Raw genomic sequence first — 11,799 nt, 5'->3', positions numbered from 1 at the left:
AACTTCAGACTCACCAGCTATCTCTCTGGCTGTGTAATTGGTTAAATCAGTTTACTGCTTTATAGCCTTTTTTATCAGGATTTGTCTGCAGGTCACAGAACCGAAAGAGCCACGCCAACACTGTGTCCTACACATTACTTAATTTAACAATGCAAATCATTCAGATTGCATAATACATTTAATAAAGCAAAGTACTGCAGCTCGGATCACGTTTAATGGCTCTGGTTTGTTCCAGGGTAAAAAATATTGCGACTTTCTCTTATTTTTATTTAATGTGGTGCACGAAGGCTCATGACTTTGAGTGCAGAGTTCATGCCCCCATTTCAAACTTCAAGTCAGCATTATTACAGCATATTATGCAATGACACACCTTAATGCTACAAGTACGTAAAAACTTCTGGCAATAAATTTACTCCAGTACTGTGCTTTGATGTACTTTACATTTCTACATTTCAGAGGGAAATGCTGTACTTGCTGTAATGCATTACTTGTAAATGCTGTAGAAATATTCATGTGGATTAATAAACCAACAATAAAATATGTAATCACACTCACATGGGGGAAGCATGATGCTGCTACCACCATGCTTCACCGCTGTGATGGTGTGAAGCAGCAGATGAGTGGAGCATTGTCAGCTGCGATATAAACAGGTGTGTGTCTTTTCAAACCATGTCCACGACCCGAGCTAAGTTTCAAGTGTTGTAGCAAAAGGTCTGAACACTTGTGTCTGTGTGATACTTTAGTTTTTCCTTTCCATCATCCCCACGCAGAATAATTAATATTAAATACCACATACAGATAGATTTGGATGAAAAATGAAGTTTATTACAAACAACAACAGAGAGCTGTTAGCAGTCAGTTAGCAGCTGTTAGTTCTGTACAAATAACACTGTTTGATTGGTTAGTTGAGTTTGCCAATTGGCAACAAGGCTAGGTCTCAAACAGCACCCTACGCCCTCTGTAGTGTACTATTTTCCACCCTTAACCTGCTATAGTACACTACTTTACACCTTAAAACTTTCGTAGTGCACTGCTTTCTATGCTACATCTTCCGTATAGTGCACTATCTCCCATCTTAAACCCTTGATAGTGTGCTATTTTCACTTTAAAACCTTCTTAGTGCACTACCTTCCATTCTTAACTCTTAATAGTACACTATGCTTGAGTTGAAACCCTTAGTAGTGCACTACTTTCCATCTTGAACTCTTAATAGTGTGCCACTTTTAACCTAGAACCCTCCTTAGTGCACTACATGCCCCCTTTAACTCTTCATAATGCACTAGTTTCCACCACAAGACTGTCAAAGTGCACTGGCACAATCTTGTGCCCTTTGTAGTGCACTACAATCAAACCTAAATCCCTCCAGGGCACTCCGAGTTCACAAGTTGCGAAGTTGCGTTTTGAACACCATAAACATAACTTTTATGCATTCCCAGTCACGACATCGACATGTTGAAAACACAAAATCATTCTCCATTCCTGAAAACAGTTCCTGAACAAGGTGGCGTTCATTTCTGGCGTTATCCACCTGACTAATGCTGTGGTCACGTGATGTGGGATCCCAAAGATTCCCATGTCCATGACATCAGACAACTGGTCATGTGAGGGTTAAAAATACCATGCATGGTTATTACAGTACCGTATCCATTATTTGCACCTAAGTACCTTGAACATGGACCTGAGGCGTCCATGGTTGTATGTTTGTTCAGGCACTTCTGTATTATTTAGCGCCAAGTTGGAAATATCAGAGCTTTTCAAATGACGACTGATGAGAACACACTTTACATGTCAGGACGTGGTAACCAGGACAACACCCACATGACATGACTGCAGCATTAAACTACTTTTAAGGGCAACACACACTGGCAACGTCACTGAACAATGAGAAACTAGTGTGTGTTGCCCTTAAAACCAAATATATCGTGTTGTTGGCTTCAAAAATACAACCTTATGAGCTCCATTTGAAGGCAGCATTCCACCTTCAACCCTTTAGAGTTTGCTTTGTCTCTCCTTGCACCCTTCATAGTGCACTACTTCCCACCTTAACCCCCTGTAGTGCACTTGATGGACGCGTAGCTCCTTTAAGGACCGGGGTGTTGTCTGAGAATGGCACCAGAGAAACAGAGAGAGAGACAGAGAGGTAGAGAGAGAGACAGGTAGAGAGACAGGTAGAGAGCGTGTTGAAGGTTACAGTTTTTAGTTTTAGTAGAAACAGACAGTCACAGTAGGTTGAGCTGCTGTCTGCCTGTGAGACAGACAGACAGGTGGACAGAGAGACAGACAGGTTCAGTGTCCAGAGTTAGTGGAGTAGCAGTTCAGGTCTGGTCTATATACAGAAACAAGAAATGCATAATCAGAATATCCAAACTAACCAGAGCTGCACACGCCACCATGTTGGCTTCACTGCCGGTTGCTATGGTTACAATGGGGGAAGAGGGGGTTGGGGGGGGGGGGGGGGGGGGGGCACAGCTCTGGTTCCCTAAAAAGACGAAAAGAAAAGGGTGTCACCGCAAACACAACGATTCGTCATGGCAACGCTACACCGCGACACCACCTAACTGTCTGCGGAAAAACACACACACACACAGGACAGTGTCACTAACACACACACACGCTGTCACACACTCACACTCACACACTCACACACACACACACACACACACACACACACTCACACACACTCACTCACACACACTCACTCACACAAACATTTATATGACAAACAGTTTCATTTTTTTCTCTATTGAGGTGAAAAACAGATTCTATTATTCTTAATTATCATAATCATCATAGTAATCTTCATCTTCATCTTCATCGTAGCAGTGGTGTGTGTATGGAGTGTGTGTGTGTGTGTGTCCTCAGTCTGTTTATACACACTATTCACAGGATGACACGCAGAGAGAGCTCAGTTCCGATTGGCTGATGGATCTTTTCACCTCTTCCAGGAGACTGATTATTTTTTTTAATTGTCTTTTGTTGCTAGGCAACGGCAGTTTCCTGGAGTCCCAGTCTGTCGCTGTTGATGATGATGATGATGATGTGATGACGTGATCTCCCTCCCACTGACCAAGAGGACATAGTTTGTGATGTCATCAGGGGGTGATTGGTTGCTCGGGGCAGTAAACTGGAGGCCGACCTGATGGCGGCGTCTGATTGGACAAGGTGATGGTGGAGGTGCGTTTTGGCTGAATGTTGAAGCACCAGGAGGGAGGGAGGAGGCTAACAGTACCTGCTGTGTGTGTGTGTGTGTGTGTGTGTGTGTGTGTGTGTGTGTGTGATTTATGTTTGAACACAAGCAAGCAATCAGGGCGTAAAGTGTGTCAGGAAACATGCATCGTTACGGTCACAGGTATGAAGGTGGAGCCTGAAGACGATGACATCTGTCTGTCTAGTTCCCAACATAAGGGTCGGGAACCCACTGAGGGATCACAAGATCAGGCTGAAGGGTCACAGGATCCTGAACGTCTTCTGCTCCAGAGAGTTAGTTTAATTTTTCACATTTGTTCCAATAAATTAGTTTTTTCCTCTAACTGCAAAATACTGTCAAGATAAAATGATAAATTGATTAATGTATTAGTTTAACTTTATTAAGTAAGTACTTTTATAACCGATTTATCATTTAAGTTATCATGTTCCAGCTTCTCAAAAGTTTTCTCTAATTTCTGTCACCGCAAATTTAATTTTCTTTCATTACGAAAGAATTTCCAAACATGCCTTTGGCCCTGTCGGCTTGCCGTATTTTGGGTGCATGTCAGTGTGTTTTATGGACTAATAGTAAACCAGACCCTGATGTCAGTGTGTGTGTGTTTGTGTATTTGTGTGTGTATATGTGTGTCAGTGTGTGTTGAGCACGCTGCGGGGCACCCAACCCTCGGCGGCCGGCGAGTCGCTGTTGGCCGGCCGGTAAACCAGACTCTGACCCTGCTGGTTGGACGCCAGAATCTGAACCTTCTCCCCCCGAAACACAGAGATCTCATCCTCCCGCACCGCCACAAAGTCCTGCAGCACCAGAACCAGCTCCTGGGGGGACAAAGGTCACGTGATTTCAGCAAAATAATCACCAGGAACCATGTTTGACTCCGGTCTCTTTCAGCCATGAGGAAGGGGAAGGACAGAAGCTCCCACCTGGTCATCCTGCTCGCTGTCCGGCTGAGGCTGAGGTGCATGTCCGTTGGGCGTGGGGGGGGCAGACGGTGGCCGCCCTGACGACAGCGGGCGGGTCACAGGGATCCCGCCCTCCTTCCTCTGGTACTCAATGGGAGACTGGAGAGCTGAAGACAGATCAGATTCAGACTCACATCTAAATCAGGTCTGTGTGTGAACGTCAGTGGAGCGCTGTGGTCGGACTAAACTGATTCAAGCCTGAGATTTTAGGGAAATTTAATCACCACTCATGCAGATGACTGATGTTTTAGGGGATGCAGAGATTTTTAAGGGGGATGCAAAAATGCCAGTGATGTTTCAGTCATGACTGAGGCAGATGAAGGAGTGATTTTGAAAGATCTAGTGATGTTTTATGATTTAGTGAGATTCAATGAGGGGGAGGATTCATGGATGTTTGTGAGTTGGATCTGAGGATATATTCACCAGACAGGAAGTTGTTCTGGGCGTCCAGCAGGGCGGCAATGGTCTCCACCCAGGTCATCTTGATGCTGGCGGAGGACGCCTGTAGCGTGAAGCGCTCCGCCGAGCCACGAGACCACAACACAAACTTACAGGGATCACCGTCCACACTGTCCTGCATCGCCAGGTAACTCACCTGATCACACAAAAAAACAGTATTGATCCCAGTGTAAACCATGTCCTCCAGGGATCCAGTATAAACCAGAACTACCAGTCTGACCTTGATGCTGTTCTTGAACTGGTATCCAGGGTTGTTGGAGCCTTTGCGCAGCAGCTCGCTGAAGATGATGACCTGCTCGAACAGGAAAACTCGGCGCTCTTTACTGCGAGACAAAACTCCCCCGTCCTGCTCCCAAACACAGAAGGTCTCCTGCTGCAGCAGCTTCCCCTGAGACGTCAACTTCCCCTGGACGACAGGTCGGGACAGACAGGTGAGGACAGACAGCTCCGTTACTTGATTATTCTGGCCACTTGAGGCAGTGTCTGTGCCTCTGTATTATCCTCCCTCCACCACTGCAGCTGTCAAACATCTCCTCAGATACTGTTACAGCTCTGACCACAGACAGGCAGGTAGACACACAGACAGGTGTACCTCATATCCCTGCAGGCGTCCCAGGTTCATCATGTCGTTGCAGCGCTTTGGAACCAATGACATCAGCTCCACCGCTTTCTGTACAAACACACACAGAAAACACACACATGGCTGTTAGATATTACAAATGTTTGTGCGTGTTTCAGATGGTCTACGAGGCGCATCCTGCATAAATCATTCACCATCATCACCGTGACATCACATGGTCGTAACTGAAGCTGGGACTCACCTCGATCTCCTCACAGTCCAGCCCTGCTTTGGATGTGTACTTCAGAAAATCCTGAGAGAGACAGATGTTAAGAAAACAGGAATAAAAATGATGAAGGTGTTTGACAGGTGTGTGAATTCTCCCTTATGTACAAGGAATGAAAACATAGAGCTAAAAATCAGCAGTAATGACCTCCGGCAGTAAATACTCTAAATGCAAATCAGAATATTTCAGAGCAGTGATTAAATTACTGGCTCCTGTGCAGTGCATGCTACGATCCACCGTAGTGTAAAGAGCGTACGTGTGTGTTGATGTGTGTGGGACAGACCTTGAGCAGCAGCTGGTACTTGGTGATTCTCTGGATGGGCTTGATCAGATAATCACTGATCGACATCCTGCAGCTGATCTCGTGCTGGATTTCCTGCAGAAAGAGAGACGGGCTCATTTTTAAACTCTGTTTGTGTTGCAGAGGAATTCTTCCACCTGAAAACCCATCACTTCTCCTGAACCTGCTGTTCTTCCACACCAAACTCCATTCAAAAATCAGCCCGTTCAGCGAAGCCTGCAGGTACGTCACTGTTCAAGACTTTTTTTCTTGTTACTCTTTGACGGCTCCCTGAGATGGATGTTAGTTAATTAATTAACTGACAGAAAATTATCTGCAGCTCTTTTAAGTAGGACACTAAATGTTCTCTGCTTCAAGTTTATCAAATGTGAAGATTTTCTACTTGTCTTTTCAATATAATTAAAAATTGGACCAAAAGAAATCTGTAACGGCCATATGTCACTATTTTCTGACACTTTACAGGAGAAACTTGATTTATTCAGAAAATAATTAGCAGATTAGTCAGCAATTAACAATAATGAATAAAGAACTTGGAAGCAAACACCAATGAGAGGAGAGAAATAAAGAAAAAAAGAATATAAGCAAGCAGGTAAAACACAATACTTAATGCTTACACATAAAAACATCAGCACCTGTTTGTATGAGTTCTGAACTTGTCAGAAACCTAAAGTGCGTCTGTCAGTGTTCTGTGTTTTTCAGAAAACTAAACCCCTAATGTATTTTTAATAGTTTTTGGTCAACAATGAAGCTCAGAGTTGTAAGACACCAGGCTATAGAGACACATGATACTTGTTAATGTAGACATTCAGGGTTAGTTACATTGAGTCTTTTCTTAGATTTGATGACGACAACAAAAATACATTTGAAAGAAAACGTCTCCAGAAATAAAGAAGTGGGGATGTTTTACCTCGAAGAACGTCTCGTACTCGATGACGATGAACTCTGACCTCGGCTTGTTCTGACAGTAAACCACGTACATGTGGAGACGACGCTCCTACAACATAAGAATAAACACACAATCAATCAGTGATTGACTGACTAACAGATCAATGACATCCATGTCAACCCTCTGCAGGAGCACTGTGATAAATGATCGGCAGCTCCTGGTCCTGATGCTGTTACCGTGGCGACCAGCAGCAGTAATAAACCTGCACTGGGGCAGTAGTATTCGTAGTATTGCAGTAGAGGTACTACACTCACATGTCTGATGAAGAGGTCGGCCAGCAGGTCGTGGTTCTGAACACAACGCTCCAGCTCCACCAGGAAGAAACTGACACAAGAAAACACACAGTGAGTGTGTGTGAGGGAAGTGTGTGTGTGTGTGTTTATTTGTGTGTGTGTTTGTGTGCACGCACTCGCGGTGCCAGTCGTAGATCTGCTGGATGTTGCCGAAGACGATTTTGTCTTTTCCTCTCATGTCCTCAGGAATCCCTCTGACCTCCAGCCTGGACATGAAGCCCTGACACACAGACGAACATCATTTAGCTCAGGCCGATTAAATGTTTCCTTACTTTTTTATCTGAGACCTTTAAACAGGAACCGAGTTATTGGTATTTTAATTCTTTTAATTACAATGAACAAAAATGGAGACTAATTAAAAAACTTCACTCTTCTCCCTTTTTACTCGTAAACTTCACAGGTCTAAAGTTCTGCCCGCGGCCTCTAGAGGCTGCAGTTTTCATTACAGCCACAAAACGAGGAGCAAATGATTAATCTCTAATCTCTTAGTCTGACCAGACTGACTTCCATGAAATCGTGAATCAGATGTGGATTTTTATTTCAGCTGTGGACCGAGGCGTTTAGGTCCATCAGAATTTGGTCCGTCCATCATGGAGTCTGGTGAGTGGAGCTTCAGGGCTGACGGGTCACATGTTCCTGAACAGTTAGACAGTATGATGATGTCACTTCATGTCTCACCTCTACGATCACACCCAGGTCCTTCACATAGTCCTTCTCTGATTGGACCATCTCATTAACCACAAACCTGCACGAAAACATGGACACAAAGTTCACATATAACTTTTTTTAAAACATATTTACATTTTATATCTAAGTTCTGTGTGTGTGTGTGTGTGTGTGTGTGTGTGTGTGTGTGTACGTGTGTGTGTGTGTGTCTCTTACATTCGTCCTCTCAGTGCTTTGTTTCTCTGTTCGGTGTCTGATTCGTTGGAGCCCTGATCTGAATCCAAAGCCTGAGGAGAGAAACGCAGCCGCTCATTGAGTCACAAGATACCAGACGTTTGCCGTTCTTCACAAAAACAAGCACGTTGCACAAATCCCAGGAGCAATTAACCATAACGTGGCTCATCAAATCTGATGATGCAGCAGAACTGTGCTAACACTCAGGACATGTTACAGCCCGACGAATGGTACATCAACATCTACCATTCGTCAGCTCCCCATCCCTGTTAACGCCCTCCTCCCTCCCCGTTACCTCGGGGTTGTTGGGGTCTTTGATGATCTGCATGGGAGGTGGTAGAGGGGTGTGGCTTTCTTCCTCTGGCTCCTCCTCCCCTCCACTCTGGGCCCCCTCCTCCTTCCTCGCTTTCTGCAGCAACAAACAAACAAAAACCGATGACATTACATCACACACACACACACACACACACACACACACACACACACACACACACACACACACATCTTTTGTCTTTACTGTGTGTGTATGTACCGTCTGAGAATTGCCAGTGAGGGGTGTGGTCAGCTCCGGCCTGTTGTCCCGCCTCCTGGTTCTGATTGGCGGTTTCTTCTGTCCGTCAGCTTTACCTTGACTCAGCCTCCGAACAGGACTCGTCAACCAACGCTGCAAAAAACACGATTATAATACAACTACTGCTTCTGATACTGAGACTTGTACTTCTGCTACTGATTCTCACAGTACTCGTACTCTGACTGAGCTGTGTGTGTGACTCTTTTTACTGCAAAACAAACTCACCTACAGGTACAAATAAAGTGACCTAACCTTATTACGACAGAAGAAAACAAATGTTATTAAATTATTATTAAATTACTTGTGTCGACAGTAGGACTGTGAGGATCAGCTGTTACCTTCAGGGTGTTTCCAGTTCCAGAGCCGCTGCGTTTGGGCCCCGGAGAGCCGACGGCACCCCCTGGAGCCCCACCTATTCCATACACTGTGGGGGAGGTGGCACCTGAGAGAGGAAGAGCAAGGAGGCGTCAGTGAGGTCACGATGAGTTCACTGTACATCAGTATTGTGAGTAAATTAGGATGATTATTGTCTCACTGGTCGTCTGAGTGTGAAGCCCCGAACCTTCAGAGCTGTAGAGACCGGAGTCTGTGGAGACACGGACAGAGACAGATCCTGGAGTTAATCATGGTCATAGTGTGAAGGTTCAGCGATGACAACAATGTGTCCTCAGCTTGAAGCAGAGGACACATTTTATTCCACCTCTTTTTACATTTTCTAAACATATTTTAGAATCAGTTTGGAGAATTATTACAGGCCTGCACAGAATGTAACCTGAGTGTCCACAGTATTTTATTTTCTTACCCAGAGCTTTATTAACATTTACACATTAACAGTCAGTGTATGTGGATCTACTGTTAAGCAAAACTAATTTTTAAAAAAATCAACAAAAGCAAGGTGATGACATGAAACAGAGTTGTCACATATAAAGTGGCGTATAAGAAAAAAAAAGTTAAAAATACAAACAATAATAATAATAAGAAGTAGAAGAAGAAAGGTAAAGAATATTCTATATTTGTTTTGTTGTGTAGAAAAGATACAATTCTAGTACCTTTCATTTATGAGATGCTCAAATTTACAACATGTTCGACACTTTCACTTAAACAAACTAAAACTAAAAAGTTAACCATGAAATTAAAACCGGACAGACGACACACAGCCAGTTCCCCCTGTCGTCGTCTCCCAGGTCACTGAGGGACGGCCCCCTGCAGACCCACCCGGCTGAGCGCAGGAACACAACCTGTGTCAGGTGTGGTGTGTAATGGTTAAGCTTCAGTAGCCATAAGGAAAACCTGAATGTCCTGTTCAACACAATCACACACATTGCCGACATTCCACTGCATGTGTGTTAGTTTTGCTGTAATGGTAGAGAGACAATACAACAAACAGAGAGAGAGAGAGAGAGAGAGAGAGAGACTTTCTCTATCACTCATTAACCAACATCCTCTGAAACACTCCTCTCTTCGTCTCTCTTTCATGTTAAAACCCACCTCGATCGTCCTCTCCCTCTCCCACAATCCATCCCCAAACGGCAGAGCAATCCCAGCATGCACCTCTGCCCCTCCGCATGCTTCAACATCAGTCCATTCAGAAAAACAAAATAAAAAAAAGAAGTGACACATAGAAGGAGGCAGATCGGTGTTTCTCTCCATAGAGCTGAATGAAACTACAGAGGAGTCAGAGCTGTGTGGGGCGGGGCTAAACACAGAGGGGTGGGGCTAGAGAAGGGGGCGTGGTTTGTTAAGACTGATGACAAGGAAATTAGTCACCACTGATAATTAAATGTAATCTAAAAAACATTTTAAAAATGTTGTGAAAAATGTGATGGAGAAACACATCTTGACATTAAAAAGAATGAAAATAAGTTAAATACATATAATAAAACAATTATGTAAAATAATAACGAGTTAAAATTAAGTTAGAATAAAGTGGGAAAATACATTTTAAAAATTAAGATGGAATTAAACCTGACCCAAAAAATTCACTTGAAAGAAAATATAAATAATAATTTTGAATAATAGTAAAATAAAAATAAAGCCCAAAATATAAAATGTAATATAAAATTGAAGACTGGGAAACAATACACCACAGAGTAAAATAAAACAATATTCAGAATAAACAGGAGCACTGACCTGAAAACCACTTTATTTTTAAACTAAAGTCCCCATTGTTTTCTGACAGGGAAGACGACCCAGCAGGTAGCCACATTAACACACACACACACACACACACATACACACACATACACACATAGTCAGGATGTTAAACTGCAGATTCCTGTTGAGTCTGAAACTCTGTCAGGTCAATGTTTAACCCTGAAACTGTCTCACCTCTGGACTGTGTGTGTGTGTGTGTGTGTGTGTGTGTGTGTGTGTGTGTGTGTGTGTGTGTGTGTGTGTGTGTGTCTGTGTGTGTGTGTGTGTGTGTGTGTGTGTGTGACAACTTGCCAAACCACATTTCAGATTAAGACTGAGACAGTTACCTTCACTCTCTGTTTAAATTTAAACTCTGCTCACGTGTCGATAGTTTCAACAGTGAAGCCACAAACACTGTTCTGCTCCTCATCTTTTCACTGACAGTGAAGCGTCAGTGTTTCCATCTCGGTGTCTGAGCTCTCCAACAATGAGGGATGAACAAAATGTGATAATAGTGAGGTCCAAATGTGTGACATTTTGTTTATTACATTTGTTTTTATATATTTGTGGATGATAATTACATGAGACTGTCTCCACTGAAGTGTCTCAGTGGCTGATGTCAGTGATCTGTCAAAATCAAAGGTCTGTTCTCAGGCTGCAGCATTCAGGACTTTATCTAATCAGTTGGATAGAAGCTGAAAATGTAGAGAAAAAGATGGATTTTGAAACGTGTCCTCATTCGTTTGGACTGTCTCTGTAAAAACATGTGAAACAGAAGCTCCTGACAAACAAACAAAACCGGTTTAATTTTTTATGCTCAGCTGCAGAACGAGCACACAGGAGACTTGTGTCTGTTTACAGCTTTACAAACGTGGTTTTAAATATTTAGGGGCCACAGTTAGAGAGATGGACAGGATGTGGGACACACATACATCACAGCGTGGGCTGAGGATGTTTAAAGTTCCCTCTGTTTAAACAGGAAGTGACATGGGGCAAACATGAGAAGTGCTGCAGCAGGGGCAGGTGGTGAAGGGAGCGAACGGCCCAGCCTGCGCGCAATCAACAAAAAAATCAAAAACAAAAAATGAAGAAAATGATTTTTAAAGTCGGGTGATTTAAGATAAAACAGCAGCTCGTTACCAGTCTGTGCTCTCGTGGGCGATACTGTCCTGATGACATGTTGAAGA

At 43.5% G+C, this 11,799-nt stretch overlaps 1 protein-coding gene and 1 long non-coding RNA gene across 3 annotated transcripts in view; one reads left to right on the top strand and one right to left on the bottom strand.

Annotated features, from left to right (window-relative positions):
• Nucleotides 1-803: 803 nt before the first annotated feature.
• LOC139622372 (kalirin-like) overlaps nucleotides 804-11,799 on the bottom strand; it is a 33,951-nt gene continuing 22,955 nt past the window's right edge. Inside the window, exons 42-58 of one of the 2 annotated variants that reach the window (XR_011691228.1) lie at nucleotides 9,015-9,065; nucleotides 8,818-8,921; nucleotides 8,441-8,572; nucleotides 8,204-8,317; nucleotides 7,891-7,961; nucleotides 7,687-7,753; nucleotides 7,125-7,228; nucleotides 6,970-7,039; nucleotides 6,677-6,763; nucleotides 5,752-5,844; nucleotides 5,445-5,495; nucleotides 5,216-5,293; nucleotides 4,844-5,029; nucleotides 4,588-4,759; nucleotides 4,126-4,271; nucleotides 1,191-4,020; nucleotides 804-1,128 (exon numbers count right to left, since the gene is read on the bottom strand). Coding sequence is in view for 1 of the 2 variants with exons in the window: in XM_071479648.1 (XP_071335749.1) it covers nucleotides 3,835-4,020; nucleotides 4,126-4,271; nucleotides 4,588-4,759; nucleotides 4,844-5,029; nucleotides 5,216-5,293; nucleotides 5,445-5,495; nucleotides 5,752-5,844; nucleotides 6,677-6,763; nucleotides 6,970-7,039; nucleotides 7,125-7,228; nucleotides 7,687-7,753; nucleotides 7,891-7,961; nucleotides 8,204-8,317; nucleotides 8,441-8,572; nucleotides 8,818-8,921; nucleotides 9,015-9,065 (1,712 nt within the window). In the remaining variant the exon portion in view is untranslated. Of the gene's footprint in view, nucleotides 4,021-4,125; nucleotides 4,272-4,587; nucleotides 4,760-4,843; nucleotides 5,030-5,215; nucleotides 5,294-5,444; nucleotides 5,496-5,751; nucleotides 5,845-6,676; nucleotides 6,764-6,969; nucleotides 7,040-7,124; nucleotides 7,229-7,686; nucleotides 7,754-7,890; nucleotides 7,962-8,203; nucleotides 8,318-8,440; nucleotides 8,573-8,817; nucleotides 8,922-9,014; nucleotides 9,066-11,799 lie in introns of both variants that reach the window. The other variant, XM_071479648.1, reaches the window with a different exon arrangement.
• Nucleotides 4,914-7,668, top strand: LOC139622415 (uncharacterized). The gene is made up of 5 exons (XR_011691240.1): nucleotides 4,914-5,054; nucleotides 5,362-5,551; nucleotides 5,893-5,991; nucleotides 6,845-7,059; nucleotides 7,553-7,668. It is a non-coding gene; the product is annotated as an uncharacterized lncRNA (long non-coding RNA).

This window comes from Trachinotus anak, unplaced genomic scaffold, assembly GCF_046630095.1.
Source record: "Trachinotus anak isolate AG129_WGS33_773 ecotype Australia unplaced genomic scaffold, CSIRO_AGI_Tana_v1 ptg000006l, whole genome shotgun sequence".
Taxonomy (NCBI): domain Eukaryota; kingdom Metazoa; phylum Chordata; class Actinopteri; order Carangiformes; family Carangidae; genus Trachinotus; species Trachinotus anak.
This window is presented reverse-complemented; position numbering and strand designations above follow the sequence as displayed.